General features: G+C 38.9%; 1 protein-coding gene across 8 annotated transcripts in view; it reads right to left on the bottom strand.

Moving 5' to 3' along the window:
- sema4d (sema domain, immunoglobulin domain (Ig), transmembrane domain (TM) and short cytoplasmic domain, (semaphorin) 4D) overlaps nt 1–23,366 on the bottom strand; it is a 145,306-nt gene that overhangs the window by 5,243 nt on the left and 116,697 nt on the right. For 6 of the 8 annotated variants that reach the window (XM_052019962.1, XM_052019960.1, XM_052019959.1 and 3 more), the window contains exon 16: nt 16,650–19,627. In XM_052019962.1, coding sequence (XP_051875922.1) covers nt 18,693–19,627 — 935 coding nt within the window. In that variant the 3' untranslated portion in view covers nt 16,650–18,692. Of the gene's footprint in view, nt 1–1,214; nt 1,313–5,569; nt 5,774–16,627; nt 19,628–23,366 lie in introns of those variants that run through there. The other 2 variants (XM_052019966.1, XM_052019965.1) reach the window with 2 other exon arrangements.

The following is a 23,366-nucleotide window of genomic DNA, read 5'->3' as shown; positions in this document are numbered from 1 at the left end:
AAAAGGATGATATTTGTAGTTTTTCAAATGCTGGATTGTAAAGTAAAAGGATGTGATGTAAAGACACTTAGAAAATCTTAAATCCATGCTTCAAACTTTTGTCTTGTACTTCACCTCTCAAAATGCATCACCTTACACTTGTCCAGATTAAACTCCAGTGCCATTTCTCTGCCCAAATTTCCAGCTGATCTATATCCTGCTGTATCCTTTGACAACCTTCCTCACTTATCCAAATGATCTGTTACATTCAAGAATAATTGGGAATGGGCAGTAACTGCAGGTCTTGTCAGTGACACCCATATCCTGGAAAATGGATCAGAACTTCATTTTATTTATTCTGGTTTTTAAACCTCTCAAGGCCTCAGCACTCTGTAAACTCTTCCAGCCCAAGAACACTTCAAAATTTCAAAGTTCCTTCAATTATGGCCCATTAATTTCTGATAATAATTGTCTGAACATTGATGGCTATAGCTTCATCTGCCAAGGCCCTACTGTTGGAATTCCCTGCCTCTTTTTCCTTCTTTATATTTTCCTTGAATCATACCACATTAACCAAGTTTTTGGTCATCTATCCAAATATCTCCTTATCTGGCTGGTTTCTTTTGGGACTTCTGACTATTCTAAATGTGCAGTACCAATAGGATTTGGTGTTGCACTGTTATCTCATACAAGTATAACACAATGAAAAGGTCACAAAACACAAGTTCACATCATTGTCAACACATTTGTAAATTTTCAATAAAGCCCAAGTGCTCGACAAGCAGTCACCGTTCATGGCCACTGTCAGAATGAAGTGGTGAACTGAATGCCAGCATTTTCCAAAACTCTGCATTTCCTTTCTCGGTTATGATTCTGGTGAAATAACAGGGTACTGGAAGATTGCAAGCTGGTGACACTCAAGATAAGATCAAGCCACAGAACTCTAATGCTTCCCTTAGCAACTAATTTGGTATCCCATTGCAGTAGATCGTCTGGGCTCATGAACAAGATACAATAAAAACAAACTGCAAGAGTGTAGGGAAGGTTCATGTTAACAATTAATAAAGTACATTGATTCTTAAATTTGGAGCTTTGGGACAGGATTATAGAGCCCAAAAGTGTTAGCTAGAAGAATGGAATTTGCGTGTTGCTGTGGCTCTAATGCTCCAGCTCTGTGCAGTTAACAAGGAACTCTCAAGGAAATAATGGATACACTTTGTGCTGCCTCTTCCTACCCATGACTTCATCCAAGCCTGCATCACTTTTTCATGATCATCGACTGCCTTCCTCCATTTCACCAGTTCCTTTGACCATTTGTTTTTGGCAAGAGCATCTAAATCCAAAACAAAATAAATTCATTAGCTACAATCAGCAAGATATCTGACTTGACCATTACTGGAAAATAATGGCTCAGATTCAAGTGAATCATCTTTGCTAGCATGAAACCATGTGAAACTGTGTGAAAGCAATTCAGGGAGATGAAATGAATTAGTGTGTATCAGTTCTAACTCCATGCTCCAGTAAGGAATTACATCTTTCAAACGACCATACTATATATTTTGCCAGTGGCTTTTTAATATACCTGCTTAAAGGAAACAAAACTGTCACTGGGGTAAAAAGACATTTTACTTAATAAAGGTGACAGGACCAAAAACAGTTTTTAAAAATAACTGTTTTAGCAAAATAAAATCTGCTTAATTTGTAATGCCCAAGAATCCCATTTTGAAAACCTCAGTGCCTTAGTATGCCAGAATACTCTGGTTTGATGAACAAAACTGATCAAATAGTCCATAAATTTAATCAGTGTTGCACCACGAGCTTTGATATACAGATTGCGACCAAACACTCAGATGAAATAAACTGGATTGTTCCATTAGTGAAACTGTCCTGCAAACTTTGAACTCTTACAGAAAATCATTAATACAGGGTTTATAATAGAAAATACATATTTAACGAACACCAAGCAACAAAAGGGGATTATTAATAAAAACTTTTAAAAATTTAATATTTGAATAGTTTTTAATTAATCTTGCATGGCCAGCTATGGAGTGGTCTGTGTACAATAATATGTCACATTGACTCTTTCCCACACATTGCCTAAGAACATTTAAAATAGGAGTGGGACCGGGCCAACTGGTCATTTGAGTCTATTCTGCCATTTAAAACTGATCTAATCTTAGCCTCAGCTCCACTTTCCTGTGTGTTCCTCACAGCCCTTGATTCTGCTACTATCCAAAAATCTATTTCGGATACTGAATATGTTCAGTCTGCACAGCTGGAGATTTCCAATTTCCAACACAGATAGAGAATTCCAAAGATTCATTACCTTCCGAGAAGAAATTCCTCCTCATCTCAGACTTAATTGGGTGACTCCTTATTCTGAAACCATACTCCTAAGATTTGGATTTGCCCACAAGAGGAAACAACCTCTCAGTCTCTGCTGGGTCAAGCCCCTCAGAACCTTATGTTTCAATAAGCTCCCCTCACATTCTTCTGAACTCTAATTGGTATAGGCCCAACCAACTCAACCTGTCTTCATAAGATGAGCCCTTCAACCCAAGAATCAAGCCAGTGAGTCTCTTGTTTTTATCCTTACAACCTCAGCAGTAGCTATCAGGGAAAGTTGGTTCTCAGCAACACCAAAAAATTTTGCAGTTTGGCCATTTGTTTGCTAAATATTCTACATATAACTTTGACAGCAAGAATCATTCCCATCAAGAAGTGCTTGCTGAATACCATGCACACAATATTCTTGATTCTACATGATTTCTTCCCTGACCAATTTTATCCCCTTGGTGCCTGGAGAAATTAGGGAGAATCTCTATCACCATTGACTGGGTATGAATCTGGTGCACTGGAAACTGAGCTGGTATTACATCAGGAAGCTATGACTCCAGCCATGTTTCATTACCAACAACTAGAGACATCCACTGCCATCAAATACTGCTACACATACTTTTACACATTTCATACCCTCCACTGACAATGATATTTCTCTAGCCAAAGGGGTGAATAATTAGCGATTCAAACATTTTCTCACTTCCTCTATCAGTTACATGCCACCATGTCAACATCACATGAGGTTGGAGCCTGATCACCTATGAACTCAAATAAATATTATTGGAAAAATAAAAATATCTGAACAACCAACTTTTTAAATCATAAGATTTTGATAGAATGAAGAAATTGGAGGCTGGACCACAAAGGCCAAGATGCAGCCAAGCCATTTTCACATTGTTGGGTGGTGCCAATGTAAGCACTCCTCGCTTCATCTACCCCAAACACTCTATACTAATCGCCTATGCCAAATTCTTGTCCACTATATTTTGTGACTGTAGGAATTAGGGTTAATAACATTGTCAATTCCTCTGTGGTTCCATGACACCGCGAAATGGCAAACTAAAGTTGCATGTCCAGCACTGCACAATCCAGGCAAGGACTGACGGGTTTTTGAGATGCAAGCTTTGTTGATCTACTCCCTTTCATCATATTGGATCTAATAGTGCCCATAAAAACAATTTTTTTGTTTCAATGTTAGCCTTGGGTGTATTATTGAAAATTGATAAAAAGTTGTAAAATTTCATCAGTTAAATACTGGCAGAGAAACACTGTCAGCACAGAAGCACTTAGATTAATCAATTTCCATTTGAGTGAGAAATACATTTAGATATTTTGTATTGGTATAGAAATTGCTCCTCACTGATCTCCCAACTTCCAATCTCCATGAACTCCAACTGATTCAAAACGAGCACATTACCTTGCACCTCAACTGGCTTGTCAATCAGCCTTTTCTTTGCTGACTTATATTAGCTCATAGTCTCCAACAGATTCTCTGTATCACCTGCAAATCCTTCATGCCAGCAGTATTTCACCCACATCTTCAGCTTCTCTTGACTCTCTTTTCAATATTCCCTGTCATCTTACTACTGGCAGCTGAACTATTAGCCTATTGGCTCGATTCTACAACTTCGCCCTACAACCTTTCTGCCTCAGTACCTTCAATAATCTTTTCAACAGTAATCTTTTCAATCAAGCTTTGCTCATCCTTCCTATTGGATAAATTCAGAACTGGGTATCCTCACTGCAGAGTTGGACATCAGTATGGAATCTTATTCCACATCAACCTGTGACCTCACAGCCTTCATAGAAATTTAGGGTATTAAGTGTCCACTTAATCCAAAGAAGAACTATGTAGAATATTCCCACAACTCAGCTCTCAGTCTGTTGGCATGTAGGCTACAGCACATCAAGTGGTTCTAAGTAATTTGTAAATGTGATGAGGATTTCTGCCTCCAATACTTCTCATACAATGAGTTCCAGGGTCCCTTAGCCATGTTGAAGTTTTTTCATTCCCCCTCCCCCCTTCTCTCAGCCGCTCTCCAATCCTTCTTTAATTACCTTACATTATGTAACCCCCTCCCAGCTGCTTAAGAACTTTGCAAAAAGAGTAAATAGGAAGGACCTATCTTGGTACTTCGTGTTTTTAGATACCTTTATTAAATCTCCACTCAGCTTCCTCTGTTCTGTTCCAAAGGGGAAAAGAAGCTTATTATTAAAATTTTCCATTCCTAGGAATATCCTCATAGACCATCTTTGCACCTTCTCTGGTGCCTCCACATCTTTCTTGTAATGTGGTAGCCAGAACAGTGCGCACTACTATAGCTGTGACCTACCTGGTGTTTTATAACACTTTAACATTACCTCTTGGCTCACGTTCAATGTCCTAATAAAAGTATAAACATCCCACATGACTTGTTGATCACCTTGTCATCTGTCCTGCTATCTTCAGCGATCTAGGAACGTGCACTTGAAGGTCACCCTGTATCTTATACTTCATGGTATCATGCCTTTTATTATTTCCTTGCCTCTTTCAACTGCATTACCTCATGCTTTCAAAGCGAATACCAGTTCTGGTCAGGCATATCCAATGCTTTCCAATTTAATGAAATCGCAGGACGAGACCTGGTTCAAAGAGGGTGTATAGAAGACAATGCCAGCAGTGGCAGCGCCTGATGTATCTAAAAATAAAGTCCCTACCGGGTGAAGGCTTGTCAGCCAATGTAGAATTCCTTGCTCCCAACTCCCATGACTATTTTCGACAAGGCCAGGTCCAGAGTAGGATGGAATAATCTCAACTTGCCTCAGCACCATCAACACATAAAGTTTATCATCCACATAAAGCATTCTACTTGATTGGCAGCCCAACCCCACTAATGCACTATATCTGCAATGTCGTAAGCAGTAACACAGGAACTGACCAAGTCTTTGCCTGTAATTCCAAAAACCATGACCTAGAAAGCTGGGCGCAGGAGAATTCTCCCTCACCATCCCAGCATGTTCGTAGAGTGCCATTCTTTCAGTTGGGGCAAACTTCTGAAACTCCCCACCCATGCACACAGAAGCAACAGCTCACTCCCACCTCAAGTGTGATAAATGCTGGTCTGTTCAAGAATGCTCAAATAATGACAAAAAAACCTGGTGGTTGGGGTCCTATTGTTTGTTTATTCTTAATTATTTTTTCTCCATACTATGCAAAAAACCTGCTCTGTTGCAGGACCACACCAATGCATATTATTGTTTCATTGCTTACCTTCGACTACGATGAGTACATTTGACTTTGCAGTCCCTTTTTTGGATATAACGTGACAATGATATTGTGTGTCAACAGTTACTATGTCCTTCAACCAGCTGATTATATGGATTCTCCCATCTCTTAATGACTGAGTTTGGTGCTTAACAGAATCGGTCACTCTTTCACGATTTTTCTTCCAAATGAAATGTAAATCTTTGGGTCCTGTGGAAAGCAAGAGCTCTGTAAATGATCACAATCTCTCAGTTGTTTCTCCAAGTTAGTCCCCCTTACGGTTCTTGACATCATCTCATCCAATCTGGAGCAACCATTGTAAGGTCAGATTTGTGACTTGCTGACAGTGAACAAAATGGAAGCAGATTGATCTGGACATTGTTAATGTATTTCCACGTGATGCTTGATGTTGAATAAAAATGAAAACCAACTGAAACAAGGGAGCTTAAGTAATAGTATTTGAAACAACCCTCCAATCCTGCAGTTTGGGGTCAAATACCAGGAGATACAATAGTCCTCACTAGGTTCCTTCTTCAGCGATGAAATCCAAAAGGTACATGATTTTCTGTCACATGATCTCTTCCCCTTGTACAACACTGATTCAAATGTTAATGCTTGACAAAAAATATTGATCTTTTGACTTAAACATCATTTGATTAAGTACAAAAAGTAGTAACTTCTGTAGGACTTTTTCATTAATATCATGGATCTTTGGTTGTTTTGCCTTTAGTTGCATTTTTATTCCAGAACATTTGAAGTTACAGCTAGCAACAGTTTATAAAGTGTATTGCCCCCGTTAATACTTCCACTATGTGGTCAATAAAACTACTAATGCTTTGCTCGAGATATCTTCTCTACTTTTCTGCTCATATTAGGACAGATTATAATACACAAAATGTTTTGCTTCCAACGATCATACCGCAATGACAATGGACATATTTTTAAACCATGGATTCCCAAATTCACCTACAATGACCATATTCAAAATGTTGGTTAAACTTATTAATTCTTAGTCAGCTGATGTATAGTTTACTCATCTGAGTTTAAAAAGTAGCTCATGGCAATATATCTTGTTCCTAAAATATATGCAAGAAATATTCGGGCGTGCAAACTTGTTTTACATTTCTCTTGAAATATAGTTATGAAGTGCTTCAGGTATCTTTAACTTCTTCTAACAAGACTGCTGATGAAAAATGCTGTTGCTTGGTTCCAAGGGGTCAACTGGGCGTTTCCAGCATTCCCTTACTTCAAATTTCCAGCAACTGCAGTGTTCTGTACCCCACCATTCCAACGTTCCCCTCCCCACTCCTCTCCTCTGACCTCATTCATCTCATCCAGACAGATCTGCAACAATTAACAAACCTCCACCACCCTTCTCAGTCAGCAACACAAGTGCTTGCACCGCCGTCTCTCTTGCATTTCATCCTATAGCAGACATTTCTTTCGTGCTCTCCACCCCTCCCCCTTCTGTGCAACTTAAAACGTGCTCATTTCCTAGTTATGCTTAGTTTGGATTTCAGACTTGAGAACAGCTTCTTCCCCACTGCTATCAGACTCCTGAACCAACCACCTCTTTCACATCCCCTTTCTGATGGTGTTGCCAAGTTCTCATACTCTTAATTCCACCTCTCTTGGTTATTCTGTTATTGTCATTTCAGCATTTCTTTATAAAGTACTTAGTGTGCACTACAATCTTTGCACCTTCTGCTGTTTTGCGCTCATCATTATATTTATTGTTGTATTTATTATTACCGGGTACACTGAGGTTCATGCATGCAAGGAATTTCATTGCACCCTGGTGTCTATGACAATAAACTAATTTGAATCTATATTTTTAAGATGTTACATCTCCAGGTAGATTCAAGCATAAAATTGGGATAAATAAAACAAAAGTACAGCAAGAAGTTTTTTCTTTAAAGACAGAGAGGCCTTTTTTGTTTTATAATAATGGAAGTGACAGTGAATGCGTGCCTTGACTGTTTTTATCTGGAACATGTGGGAAAATAAACAGCAGGTTCATCTGAGCCAGATAAGAAGCTGGGGACCCTTTATTAGAACCCAAATGGTAACCCAGATTGACATCATCCCTATTCAATTCCCTATTTCCAAAGCACCAACCCACTGACTTCTCTGCAGAGCATCTTTAGCTCCAGATTTTGCCAAATGTTCTGCCAGCATTTTCATCTTTCACTTCTGGATTTGCAGTTTAGTCATTTCTTTTCCCCTTTATTCACCTGCCTGCACTCTGACTTGCATCAAGATCTATGCCCGGCTTTATCTGATGCATTCGAAAATCATTATGGAGTGCTGTGAAACACCATTTCTCGGCTACACACATTCACTCATCTTGTACTTTTACCCAGATCCACTAGTCTCGTCCTGAAGAGCTGGGGTGAGGGACAATCTGCTTCAAGCTTCTTCAGATGTTCACCCCCAATGTTTCCCCTCTCTTCCCCCACATCATCACTTCTGTAACATTCAACTTTCTCGGCTGTATTCTACCCTTACATTTTTACTTCCCCACCCCTATATATTGTGCTGATTTTTTCGTCTTTCAACCTCAAAGAGACTTAACTAAAATTGGCTTAAATGGTATTCTCTTAAAATCAAGTTCTTTCATTTTGGTTGAATGCAGAAAAGACAAGGTAAACTTGAAAGAAGAAATAGTTTGATTACCTAATTTGCGTGACATTATATAATGAAACATTAAAATATGCAAGTGGGAGTAAAAGTTGCGTTGGCCTTGAAGTACAGATTCACTAAAACTATACCACTGTTTAAAGGTTTAAACCATGAGGATCAGTTCTACAAAGTTAGTTTGTATTTCTTTAATTTTGGAAAGTTAAAAGATAATCTAACTGAGGTGTTTAAACATGGCAAAAAGAGCAATAAAGGAATGCTCACTGATTTACGTTCTAGCAGAGAAGTAATGCCTCGATTTTCAAATTCTTCCCTGGTCTCACCATTCCCTAATTCTGCTGCTCAAACTGTTTAAGCACCAAGAGATCTGATGTCCTGGCCTCCTACCCAAGTCCTAATCTAAACCACACCACTAATGCTGGCCATGGCTTTGGCTGCAAAAGCCCTCAACACAAATTGTTCTTTAAATCTGTCCAACACTTCCCTCCTTCAAGATGCTCCTTAAAAACTACCCGATTGATGAAGCCTTTAGTTGTGTTCTAATATTTTTTTAAATGACTCAGTCTCAACTGTTTTTGATATTGTTCCCGCGAAACATCATGAGATACTTTCACTATGTTATGGTATTGTACAAATCAAAGTTACTAATTTGGTTGTTTCCCATTGTACACCCTATTTCCCCTGGTGAAAATTTGGAACCGAAGGCCATCACCTTAACACGAGACCAAGGCTGTTTAGCAGTCAAATTAGAAAGTTTGTGGAATATCTGGAATTTGTCTCAGAAAATGCTCCAGGATCTAATGAAACTTTCAAGTCAGTTTAATAAACTGTTGCTAGTTGAGATCAATATGTCCGGAACCACATAAAAGGCATGTAAAGAATATAGCAATCAATCCACATCATCAAGGCAATTAGCAAAGCAGGCTTCAAGGACTGAGTGTCTGATTCTTATTCACACATTCCTAAATCAAAATTATTGATGTTACACAAAAGGTGCTTTCAAAGCCTGGTAGGTTAAATGAAGGATCAGAAAAATCAAATACACCTACTGACAAGAACTGCAGCAATTCCTTTCACAATTTTGAAGCCTTGAAGATATGATCATAAATTGTGACGTGAATTCAGGGTGATGGGGAAAGCACAAATTGGAATAAAGCAAATTAAATTTGAGAAATGAATGCATGACTGTGTCACCACTTTCAGGAAACTATGTACTTTGTACCTCTAAGTCTCTCTGTTCTACAACACTCTCCAGGGCCCTGCCATTTACTGCAAGTTTTGCTTTGGTTTAACTTCCCAAAATGTAACACTTCACACTTGTTCAGTTAAATTCCATTCGCCATTCCTTGGCCCACTTTCCCAGTTGATCTAGGTCTTGTTGTAATTTTAGACAACCTTCTTCACTGTCCACTGTACCACCAATTTTGGTGTCATCTGCAAACTTACTAACCGTGCCAACTACATTCTCATGCAAATCATTAATATAGCTAACAAACAATAGTGTACCCAGTGCTGATCTCTGCGGCACATCACTGGTCACAGACCTCCAGATCTGAAAAACAGCCCTCCACTACCACCAAGCCAATTTTGTATCAAGTTGACTGGCTCACCCTGGATTCCACACGATCCAATCTTCCAGACCAGCCTTGCAAGCTGGATTTTGTTAAAGGCCTTGCTAAAGTCCACATAGATAATGTCTACCACCCTGCCTTCGTCAATCCTCTCGGTCACCTCTTCAAAAACTCAAATTCGTGAGACACTATTTCCCATGCACAAAGCCATGCTGACTATCCCTAATCAGTCCTTGCCTTTCCAAATGCAGGTAGATCCCATCTCTCAGAATCCCCTGCAGTAACTTTCCCATTATTGATGATAGGCCCACTGGCCTATAGTTGGCTGGCTTGTCCTTGCAACCCTTCTCTAGTAATGGCACAACATTAGCCATCCTAGAGTCTTCCAGTGCCTCACCCATGGCTAACGATGATACAAACATCTCTGCCAGGGCCGCAGTAATTTCTTCCCTACCTTCCCACAATACATTCGGTCAGGACCTGGGGATTTATCCACCTTTATGCACTTTAAGTCTGCCAGCACCTATTCTTTTGTAATGTGGACATGTTCCAAGACATCACTATTCTCTTCCCTGAATTCTCTAGCTTCCATGACCTTCTCCACTGCAACTACAGATGAGAAATATTCATTTAAGACCTCGCCCATATCCTGTGGCTCCACATATAGATGATCAAAGCAAAACGGATGAACTGAGAACACAAATGTGCCCTGATTGCCATTACAGAGACATGCCCTCAGGATGCCATAGATTGGGACCTAAATATTGAGGTGAACACGACATTTAGGAAGAATACAAAGCTAAGGTGGAGGAGTGGCTTTGTAAATTAACGATGGCCTTGACACAACAGACAGGTTTGACCTAAGTTTGGGAAACCAGGATGAAAAAAAATGATATAGATGGAATCAATAAATAATAAAGAAAGGTCAATTCTGGGAATGTTGTACAGGCCTGCTCCAACAGTTATCATGAGATAGAATGGAGAATGAGATAATGCAGGCTTACAGAAAAGGATAATTATGGGTATTTTAATCTACAGAGTGGAAAAATTCAATGGGCAAAAGGTAGCCAGCTAAGTTCAGGGTGTTTGCAGGATAGTTCCTCAGTGGAGCACATTCCACTGAGAGCAGGCTACACTTAACCAGGTACTGTGCAAGCTAGGATTAATTACCTCACAGATAAGGCACCCCCACACTCCTCCTCTCCCCAGCGCCGCCCCCCCCCCCAAACCAGTCATGAAAGGCTAGGAATATTCCAAACCAGTCATGAAAGGCAGGGAAGCAGAGCCAGCCAAAAATGAACTGGCAGGTTTGGTTAAGGGCTCTAAGTCAACCAAGATATAGTGACAGACATTTAAGGAGACTGTTTAGAGTACAGGGAATGGATGCATTCCAATGAGAAAGAAAAATCCCAAGGATAGGATCCACTATCCATAGCTAACCAAAAAAGAGTTGAAGATAGAGTTAACTTAAAAAAAAACACGTAAATGTGCAAAGATGCACGGCAAGTCAAAAGGTTGGACAGAATATGATAGCAAAGAACAGCTGATAATAATGAAGATTTAAAAATGAGATAATATTAGCTACAAAAGTGAAAACAGATGTTGAAATATTCTATCGATACAAAATAAGTAATGAAATGAGAATTGGTAGGAAAGAAAGTGGAGTTAATAATGGAAAACAAGGAGACGGCAGATGAATTAGATAGGTATTCCGCACTGGTCTTCACTATATAGGATGCAAATAAATAGTTATATTCCAGGAAATAGCTATTAACAGGAAATTGGAAGGGAGGGAGAAACTTGGTGAAATATATAATCACCAGGGTAGTGGCATCAAACAAGTTGTCTTGATCTTATGTGAGTTCACAGTGGAACCAACCTCAGAGCAGACTGGCGTGAAGAAAGGCAACCACAATACTCCACCTCATCGCCAACAAGCTTCCTGCTGGCGTGGAACTGATATAACAGAACAGTGGAAACTCTTCAATCGACATCACCTCCAATCCAGAACCAAGGTCACCCTAACCTTAGTCAATGTTGCAGACAATGTTTGCATATACAGACATTCAGAAAGAGTACGAGAGGTTGAACTTCAGGACCTTAAACATAGCACAAAGCTCATAATCTACTGGGTAGCAGTGAATCACATGGACTACCTACAGCAGGCATCTCAAAGCACTGGAGAGAAACCACCACTGCAGTCTCTGCAAATCTCTCAGATTAATTGACAGGATAAGCAATCCAACTTCTGTGTCCTCTCCCACACCACTAACCCCAGCAGAGGCCCTCATTACATTCAGCTGGCTCGAATGGTCAGGCTATTCATCTGCACTGCTGACAAAAAACCCTAAGACACACTACTTTGAGGTCTGTTGTGGCCTGAGATTACCAAGTGAACAGAGATGTTCCCAAGCATCCTTGAGAAAGTGCAGCATCCTAAGCATGGAAATCCTTGGCCCATGACTGTTCAAAGCGGAGAAGGAAGGATGGCACCTTGAATATTCTTCTCAGGTTTTTAAACTGTGCATCATTAAATTCACTGGAGAGAAACCACCAAGCAGCTTAGTTTCTACTCAATAGCAAAGTCTTGAGAACAGACACGTGTAGTTTAGTTATCCCATTCTCCAGTTTGTTAATTTCAGGATTCTGGAAGAAGCTTCAGCCTTTTCAATACAAATAGAGCATTGGTAGACTAGTCTGTTGCTGCACTTTAAAGACCAAACTCCTGATCACAGTAAGATCCCAAGTCATAGTGCTTTATTTAGACAACTATCCAAACAGTTAGGCATAATCCCAGAACCAAAATGGAGACCAGAACATTTCTGAAGATGCCCTGATCCTATCAAGACACTTTGTACTTTGAGATCTGTTAAAATATTTATTTTGCTTACTTTTGTTTCCCACGTGAATATTTTGGAAAACGACCTGCAAATTCTTGCTGCAGTATTGGATCTTATGGAGTCAGTAGACCTTATCTGACAGCTTTGTGATCTACAGTTTGAAGGTCTGCTCCAAGAAATAGTTAATGCAGTGATCTGCAATTTAAATCTCTGTAGCAGTGCACAAAATATCATGGCGAGATTCTCATGAGATTTTAATGTTCTTGCTATGGACAGAACTAGGTTAGACAAATTCCCATTCATGCAGCCAGAAAATATTTTCAGTAGTACATCAAATAGCGTTTTTCAGATAACTATGAAAATAATGCATTCCTAGGCCCTTAATTGGAAAGAGAAGAGTTAGAAACGACTCTCTGCTCTGGGATTTGGAGAAACTTCTTCAATTTTTTTCCTGAATTCCGGCTTGCAAGCTAAATTAACACAAAACTTACTTTGAGGTAACATGTTTACATTGTCATCAAACATTGGCCAGATGATGATAATCCAAATTTTGTATAAGTATACATAAATAAACTATCAAATATTCATTGCACTAATTTTAACACAGAGACCATGATACTAGTAATGCACAAGTAAATATCAATGACCACCAGAATAGGAACTTTATGGTAAAGAAAATATTGCAAAAACATAACAAAAAAAATTGGAAGAACTGATATTTTAAAAATTAATAATTGTAAGTAACAAACTGGAACACTATAAGCAAAAATACTGGCATAGGAATATGTTTATAAGCAGAAACTGGACAACAATTTAAGGAAACAACACATCAAGGTCATTCCAAGGTGGTCTCATGTTGTTGGTGAGGAATGGTAGATTCACAGCAAAAAAAAAGGATCAATTTGGTAGAAATTCAATACCATAAAGAAGTTATTAACAATCAACTGCTTCCACATTGCATACCAAATCACACTTGTGTTTCAGTTTCTGGGCTGTGATGGCTTACTCCAGTGTAACATTAGACTGCTACAATTGACCCGCAGCCTTAAGAACATAAGGAGTGGGCTATTTAGTCCCTTGGGCCTATTTTATCCTTCAATGTGGCTGGTCTGTGATCCACATCCACTTATCCACCTTTGTTCCTTGTCCCTTCTCAGATTTAAAATCAACAATTGACCTCGCATCAGCTGCCATTTGGGAAACAGTGTTCTTTGGGCATTTCCCAGCTTCACTTGAGAAAGTCTTAAAAACTACAGCCAGTCCTGGGCTCCCCACAAGCAGAAATAATTCTAAGCAATATTCTTGAAAACGTTGCTTAATTTATCCTTTAACTCCCCAAATTCCAGGAAATACAGTGCACTCCTTAATTTAATCTATGGAGTGTGTGCTGCCAAGACATCCAATCAAAAATACAGTACTCAGAACCGCTCATTGTACTGCAGGTATGGTCTAAGCAGGGCTGTTTCTCGTTTTTCCACTACCTAGAAAGTGCTCTCAGAAAATAGATATTCCCTTATTTGCCTACGCAGAGATCTGTTTTCCAGTTCCAGATTAAACTACATTTAATCAATTATATTTGTAATATTGTGCCGTCATCTCTACTGCTTACAGTCACCTTAGTGCTATTGGCAAACTTAGATCATTGGCCTTCTATCCTATCACTGAGTGATGAAATTCTGTTGCTATTTTTTTTAAGTGACTTACCAGTGTGACTATGACAATGATAGTTTAATCATAAATGGCTACATTTCATCCCCTTTCAAATAACTGCATGGAAACTAAGCTGGCTTCCTGGCTGTATCTCAATACATTCTATTGGACATGAAGAATTCACTGAAAATCATGCAACTTTTCCCATCTAATCTGACTCCTTCATAGAATCTGGAACATGACCATCTAATTTTGCTCTTTAAACAACAATAAGTTGACACGAGATCACAATAGTTTTGAATCATATTTAATGAGAGTAGAATCAGCATCTAAATGCTTCTAAAAGAAAAACAGAATACTTGGGTCATTGGCTATTTATTAAAGATCACTTACCTTTTTATCCTTTTGGAGTGTTCATCAGGAATAAAGCTCTAGAAACAAGGTTCAGATCCTGATACCGGATAATGGAGTTCACCACACACACATATCATGATTTGAGAAAGGACATTATTTGGATATTTTGCAACAACTCACTTCATAACCGTAGGCATTTTCTACCAATAGCACAGAATCATTATTCACCCCAATCTTCATTTTCTTAAACACAGCTGTAAATAAGCAGTTGTCATATTTCAGTGATCCATTTGTAACTTAAGCACCATCTCTGAAACTGCCACATATGGTTGTCCAGTTAAAATTCCTTGTGGTGTATTTACTTTAGAAGCAGTGTGTTCTCATTAAAAAAAAGCTTTCATTATTCTTACTGACAAGCACAAACATAATTACTTGTATGTTTATTTTTAAGGTGAGCAATCAATTTATATGCTTTGTTAAATATGTGCAAAGGTATATTATGTGGATATAATAAATATTCTTGCAGGAACAGCACAAGTCAAAATGTATACGTACATTTCTATAGACCCTTAATACAGGAAAACATCTAAACCTGACTCACAGAGCACAATTAGATACATATTGACACCAAGAAAAGGTTTTTCAGTTGGGCAACTAAAAGCTTGGTTAGAAGCCTCTAACTAGTTTTCTACCCTGCCACTACATCAAAACAACCCATAGCAAAATCACCAATGACATCCTCTGTGACTGTGGTGAACTACCCATTCTTCTTTCTCCAAGTCTGCACCGTTTGACACAGTTGACTACACCACCCTCTAACATCCTGTTAGGTGTAACAGCCCTCGGCTTATTCCCAGCCATTTGGTCACAACCAAAGAATCACCTGCCATAGTTCTCTTCTCCTTCCTGCAGTCACTGCTGCAGGCATCTAAGAATCTGTCATTGGTCCTTTTTGTTTCTCTATCACATGCTGCCCATATGTAATATTATCTGAAAATCATGATAAAAACTCTATTTCACCAGTGCCATTCTACTTTGTTATGTTGCTTGTCTAATATCCTATGAATAAGAAGTTATTTGCCACTAAATACTAGGAAGACCAAAGCAATTGCCGTTGGGACCTGTCACAAATCCCATCCCTTTCGCACGTGTCCAAAATCGAGCCAGTTGTTAGCAAACTTGGCATCCTGGACGATCCTGAGATGCATTTCCAACCTAGTTGGTCACCAAGACCAGCTTTCCCAACATGGTAACACACTATACCTTTGCCCTTGTCTCATCATAATTGATACTGAAATCTATGCCAATGGGTTCCCAACCAATATGCTATTTCCACCCTCCACAAACTCTGCTCCCTCTCTCACAGTAAGCCCCACCAACACTGTCCCATGTTAGTTAGCATTGATCAGACAATACTTTAAAGTTCTATCCCATTTTTTTTCCAAAAGCCTCTTAATCTCTTTCTTCACTCAACCTCTATTTGTTTCTAATTCTAAGAGAATTGGAGAAAGAATAGGTCTCCCTCCAATTCTCTTGCAACTGTGCTATCTTAATCATTGTGCCACTAGTGTTAATACCTCTAGCTGCTTGGGTTCACCTTTCTGTCAGTCCTCTAGACTTTATTTCGGCCTTTAAGACTCTGCTTGAAAATTCGATGTTTAAGCCTTTGGACACCTTTCCCAATATCTTCTTAAGTGCCGTATTATCAAATTCTATTCGATTACCTTCTTTGAATTGGGCAAGATGGGTTTTTAATGACAACTTTTCATGGGTCACCATAACTGATGCTGGAGATTTTTATTCCAGATTTATTTGAACTAAATCTAAACTCCCCGAGGTGGCAAATTTCTAGACCATTAGTCTTGAGGTACTAATTCAGTAATGCATCTTCCTGCTCTTGCATTTTCCATATAGTTAACACAAATCAGACAAGATTTGCATCATTTTGTGCCACAATACCACTCATGTACATTATTAGATTTATACTCGCAAAGTACAATGGATTTTTTGCATTTTGAATTTTATTGTAGAATTTGGTTAAAAAAAATCTATTTCAAAATGACAATTACACAAACATTACCACATTTCACAAACTATTGGCCAAAGTGAAAGAAAAAAAACAAGGAAAGTCATACCAAGTCCTTAATAAAACTCTTTACATTACTGTACAGGAAATCCAACAATTGCAGGAACTGGCTCTGGACTTTCAAAAATCATAAAATGTTAAATTTGCATTTACAGTTATTACATCTAAACCACTCTTCCTTGGTAAGGAGAATAAAAGTAATTTGCAGCACTAATAAGGTCAATTCTGGCTTTCCTTGCCCCTCATCTAATATACAAACATACACTCCTGTTACTCACCAATAGCTTGACAGAAGAGATGGACAGATCCAGGGCTACAAATAGTGTTTGTCTGGTCGCTGAGCAGCGGTGGCAATAGCTGGACAACTGCACGGGACCATTCATGAGAAGACCCTTCAGACAGGGTAAAAGCAAGGGAAGGTGGTGGATCATGCCCAACAGGTGGAGGTGGGACCAGTAGGAGTGAAAGGTAAAACAGGAGAAGCTGTGAGACAGAAAAGGCACAAAGCGAACAGAGTTCCAAAGATAAAAATGCTACAAAGAAGATCAGTCATGCATTACGGGGTAACAGATAAATGGACTGAGTCAGACAGAAGTAGTGGCACTTAAGGGCTCCATAAATTTTGGAATGCACAGCAGATTGAGAACAGAAACAGACACACATGCTTGAACACGCGCACACACACCTCAGTCAAATGTTATTTCTGTAAAATGTGACAGTATCTTTGTAGCCCTTAATTCCTGTTTACTATTTAAAAAAAATAAAAACAGCTTTATACTCAATTCTTTTTATACCACTAAATGTAGTATATAGAACAATTTCCCTATGCTAACTCCACATAAAACCTTCCAAAACTTTTTTGCTGAATATGAATTTCAAAAGGAACATCCTTTTGCATATATACACATTAGCAGATAATGATCCCAGAAAATGAAATGCTTACTATACATAAATTTAAAATACAAGTGTCTAGTGCTGCCATTCCAACAGGAGATTAGAAAGCTGGTTAATTGCACCCGTTGCTCTTATTTTCTATAGCAGTTCAGTGGGTTACTAAAACAATTCAATATATGTAGCAGCAAAACATAATTGCCATGCACTTCTGTCAGTCCTCTAGGTCCATCAGATCAGGCCTTTCAAAATACACAGCCAAACAGCAATAACTTTGCAAAGGATGTAGCCAGCTAGTAATTTTCATTTTTGTCCACAGTATACGATTTGATTCATACTACACCAGTTAGAAATGGTCATCTCTGTAACAATGCAACAATTGCCACAATATTCAGTTGAGTAGCAATACTTTTCCACAGATAAGGAAAGTCTTTTCAACTAGGCCCTATGCTGCGGCCATGGCTCAGTAAAAGCACTTTAACAATGCATTTTTCTTTTAAAATGCATTACTTCTATGAATCAAAGGCCTGGAGACCCCGTGCTTCATTGTAACATATATACATTGTTTAAAGTTAGACACAAAAAGACACATCAATGTAACATAGTCTTTTCTCTATTTTCATGAGGCAAGTTAAAGAAAGCCCACAAATCTACGATTCACTGTCTGATCCCTGAGGAGTACAATGTTAGCAGGAACAAAGGCATCAACCTACATTAGATACAGCAATAAGCTACAAATATCTCTAACAGAATATTACTCAAATTTCAGTGCAATACAAAATATTACATATACAGTGTATGCAAAAAAGATTCATGCTCCAATTTGGACAGTACTTTGAGATTTACCAATTTGATAAATTAATAATTTCCAATTTGGAATGAACTACAAATTACCTACATATTAAAAACATGAATTCTAATCAGAGACTGCTGAATATAATGCAGGTTGAATACAAGAAAGTGATTTTCACTTTTAACATTTTTAAAGAATTTCTGTAATCTACTGCAACAATTTTTAATATAGCATTTCATGATCTGGACTATTTCTTAAAAACTTCCTATTCTCCCATTTTTAGCTGTACATTTGTGGCCAACTGCTAGCAAAGACTCTGTGCTTCCTCATCAATGTATTTAATATCTGCATCTTTCTCTGGATCAATAGATTTGATGGAGTAGTTTTCCTGGATTTGCTTTAGCTCTTGAGGCTTCTCTGCATTAGGAATTTTGCCATTCCCACAGTCCGATTCAGTTTCGTAACCCTTGTCGCCAGTTGCAATCTGCTCACTACCTTGATTATCTCCATTGATTTTCACTGACTGTTGTTTTACAAGCTCCTCAGAAACATTATCATAATCAAATTTTGGTTTCTTCCCATTGCCAACTTTATACAAGCATAGTTTCAGGCAAGGTCCTGGCAAATATTTCATGTAGCAATTATATGTAACTAGCATTAGGAATAGAAGTGTAATTACCACAAGGAAAAACAACAAAATGCTATTAATTCCTTCAGATTCAGAAGCCCTTCTGACAATTTCAGTTTCTACTTCTAAATCATTATTATTTGTAGGTATAAGCATGGGGACTGAGGCCGTGCCAGCTGAACCTTGGAATACTGTTGAAGTGGAACCCTCAGTTTGAATCCGGGATGTGGTTGTGTGAGGAGACCTCCTTTCTTTATCTGTGCTTGCCAGAGATGTTGCAGATTTACCTTCCATCTGAGTAAGTGGTGCAGTTGGAGCTGCAGTTATCACGTTGGATGGACCCTCAACGATCAGAGAATACCTTTTCACTAGCTGTTTGTAGACATCTCCCTTCACAGCTTCCATTGTCCAGCATTCATAGGTACCAGAATCAGCTTCAGTAAGATGAAAAATCAGCAGATTGTTTTGATCAAGTCGATATTTTGAATTCTCACTAAGAGCTCTGTTATTTAACTTCCACATAACTTTAGCAAGTCTGGATGCAGGAAGGCACTTCAATTCTTTCAATCCTCCTTGTTCCACTATGTGCTCTTCAGATGACACAGATTCCACTATGAAATAAAACACAAAACAAACAGTCTTTTCCCCTTATCCTTGATAACAGTGCCAGCTAAAACACACAAGACATAATCAAAAATTATGCACAGCCCAACCCAAGAAATGCAGAATACAGTATTTCCAATTCTGTTTCATTATGAATGCGAATGAACAATTCCCATTTATTCTTCAACCATTACATTATCTGTACTACTATTATGTTGTAAAAGTAAACTCATTCATTTTTGGGAATATACTACTTGTATGGCTTGACTTTAAATAAGATGAGGAATCACATGAAGAGTTTGAAACTTTTACACATTTAACCTGTTTTAGAAATTTGGTGGATAGAAACATGCAAAAAAAAGTGAATTAAATGATATGATGATTTTATTATGACAAATACTTATCTGGAGATAGGTAACACATGTTAACCAGGTGTGCCTTTTTCCAAAGGTTTCAATAGTTTATTACCATGCACCAAATACCCAGAATGTTTATTAACCCAGTAAAACATCACAAGGTTTCCAAATACAAAAGATTTTAAAAACAAAAAAAAACTGCCAGCTGTCAGGTTCTGTTTACCCAAGAGCTCATTCTACACTATTCTTCACCTGAATAGAATGATACTTGCCAAGTTCCAATCCCATTTACCTCGAGTCAAAAATTCTACTGCTCGTGTTCAAAAATGCACTGTCCAACTGTGCTTGTACATTAGTCCCTTGTTAAGAAACACCTCATTTTAAATTTCCAGAATTAGAATCAATTCTGCAGGACACATAAAAATTGACAAATAAAAATTACTCAAAGTTAGTCAGCATAGATTTGTTAAGGGAAGGCCTTTTCTGACCGACTTGATGGAATTAGTTGAGGAGAAAGCTTGGCAAAGTGGGCAGAATCAATGAGGGCAGTGTCTTACATGTGGTCTATATAAATTTCCTCAAGGCTCTTGACAAGGCTGGTCGAGAAAGTAAAAGAATATGGGGATCCAAGGAAAATTGGATCCAAAACTGGGTCAATGGCAGGAAGCAGAAGGCATTGACTGAGCAGTGTTTTCATGCCAGGAAATCTGTTACTGACTGATGTCCCACTGTCTTCAGCTTTTTGTTGTATGTATTAATGACTTACATAAATGCAGAGGTCATGATAAATTAGTTTGCAAATTATATAAAAATTGGCAGTGTGATTGGGAAGGAAGACAAAAACTTGAGTGCAGGAAAATACAGAAGATCTGACCAGTCGGACAGAAAAGTGGCAAGTGCAATGTAATTTAAATGCATAACAAAGCAAGGGAATATATAATAAGTGGGAGGATATTGACAACTGTAGAAGAACAGAGACACCTTGGACCTTATGCCCACAGACAGTGGATGGCAGAGTGCCGCAGCTAGTAGAGCCACTACCTCACAGTGCCAGAGACCCAGGTTCAATCCTGACCTCAGGTGTTGTGTGCGTGGAGTTTGCATGCTCTCCCTGTGACCAAGATGGTTTCCTCTAGCTACTCCAATTTCCTCCCACATCCCAAAGACGTGCGGGTTGGTAGGCTGATTGGTCATTGTAAATTTCCCCTAGTGTGTAGGTGAATGGTAGAGTCTGGAAGAAGTTAATGAGATTGTGAAGAGAATAAAATGGGACGAGTGTAAATGGGTGGTTGATGGTCAGCGGGGACTTGGTGGGCTGAAGGGCCTGGTCCCATGCCAGATCTCTCTCTGAGTCTAGATCATTAAAAGATAACAAGACAGGTAGACAAGGTGATTAACAAGGCATTTTGCAATGCTTCCCTTTGTCAACTGGAGCACAGAATATACAAGCAGGGAGGTTATACTAGAATTACATGCCCTATTTGCTGGGCCACAACCAAATGCTTAGAGTTCTGGTCACCGCATTACAGAAAAGATACAATTACGTTGGAGAGGATGCAGATATGATTCGTGATGATGCTGCCTGTACAGGAACTACGAAATTAAGAGAAAAGATTGGACAGGCTGATGTTGTTTTCTTTCAAAACAAGAAGCTGAGACTTAACTGTGGTATATAAATTTTGAGAACTTGCAAGAAATGTGAAAGATTTCTCTTATCTGAGGGGTCAAAAACCAGAGGACACAGAGTTAAACTAATTGGCTAAAGGGTCAGAGGGAGATGAGGAAACCAGTTTTCATCCAGAGGATGACAGATGTGTGGGAGTCACTGCCTGAAAAGGGCAGAATAGACAGAAATGCTCACCAAATTTAAATATTCTGGACTTGAGCTTTAAGAACCATGATCTTTAAGACTACAAATCAAATGTTGGAAGGCTGGAATTTGTTTTTACTGACATGGACATGATGGGCTGAATGGCCTCTCTTGTAAATTTTCTATGATTCCTCCACAACCTTGCCCAATCCTCTGATCATCTCCAGCCCAATAACCCTCGCAGGTATTTGCAATTCCTCACATCAGGACTCTCCATCTCAAAGTTTAATTCCTTCACTGCTGGAAGCTGGACATTCAGCCGTCAAGACCAGAAGCTCTGGAGTTCCCTCCACCAAGCCCTCTGCTTCTCCAAGGCAGTGCCTACATCCTCCTTCCAGTCAAAGTTTTGGTCATCTGGCCTAAAATCTCCTCTGTGCCTTGACAAGTTTAATTTGACAGTGCTCTAGTGAAATGCCTTGGTGGGTTGGGCTATATTAAATGATGCTATATAAATGCACAGTGTAACTGTTAGGCAATACCGTCATCCATAATCAGCAGATTTACAATGCCTTTGCCATCAGTATCCCCACATATCCAAATATTGCTCTATACAATTCAACAGGTGATAAATGTCAATAGCGTTGACTAACTCCTCTCACACCAGTAGCGGTTAGCGTAACACTTTACAGCGTCAGCGACCTGGGTTCAAATCCGGCCACTGCCTGTAAGGAGTTTGTATGTTTTCCCCGTGTCTGCATGGGTTTCCTCTGGGTGCTCCGGTTTCCTCCCACATTCCAAGGACGTACGGGTTAGGAAGTTGTGGGCATGCTATGTTGGTGCCGGAAGCGTGGCGACACTTGCAGGCTGCCCCCAGAACACTCTACGCAAAGGATGTATTTCACTGTGTGTTTCGATGTACATGTGACTAATAAAGATATCTTATCTTATTGCTCTCTCTGTCACTCACTCAGCTTAAACTCAGAAAACATCTCTAGATATATTAGTCAAGATTGGATTAAAATCTAAATTCATGAACAATTCCATGCTTAGGGATGAAAGTACTGGAACCAACTATACACATTTGCTGTTTGCTGAATTACTGACAAATAGTGTCCAAAGAATGAGCAGGGCTGCCCCCAGAACACGCTACGCAAAAGATACATTTCATTGTGTGTTTCGATATACATGTGACTAATAAAGTTATCTTATGTATTAATTTTCATAATTCCAATATGTAGGTTGTATACTTGAACACTCTAAAATACATACTATATCAAACAATCCTGCTTGTATATCAAGTCCACTAAAAGCTATGTACATATTTCTGTTCAAAATATCCCCTGGTTTAAATTCTTCTTCAAAGCAGTTTTTTCATTGGACCTGCTTTGTGTTTCAAAGATGACCTGCCATCTACTTTTAAAAGGAAAAGGGATTTGGGGATTAGAATTGATGAATACAGCTCTAAATTTCCCATTCATTAAGAAGTCAAATTTTCTCATCTGCACAAACTCCACCTTAAGGTGCTCTGCACCAGATGTGACCAGGTGGACGATTTTCTCCAGTCTTCACTAATTATCACTC

Source organism: Pristis pectinata, chromosome 7 (genome assembly GCF_009764475.1).
Source record: "Pristis pectinata isolate sPriPec2 chromosome 7, sPriPec2.1.pri, whole genome shotgun sequence".
Taxonomy (NCBI): domain Eukaryota; kingdom Metazoa; phylum Chordata; class Chondrichthyes; order Rhinopristiformes; family Pristidae; genus Pristis; species Pristis pectinata.
Note: the sequence above shows the minus strand (reverse complement) of the source record. Positions and strands in the feature narration are given on the sequence as shown.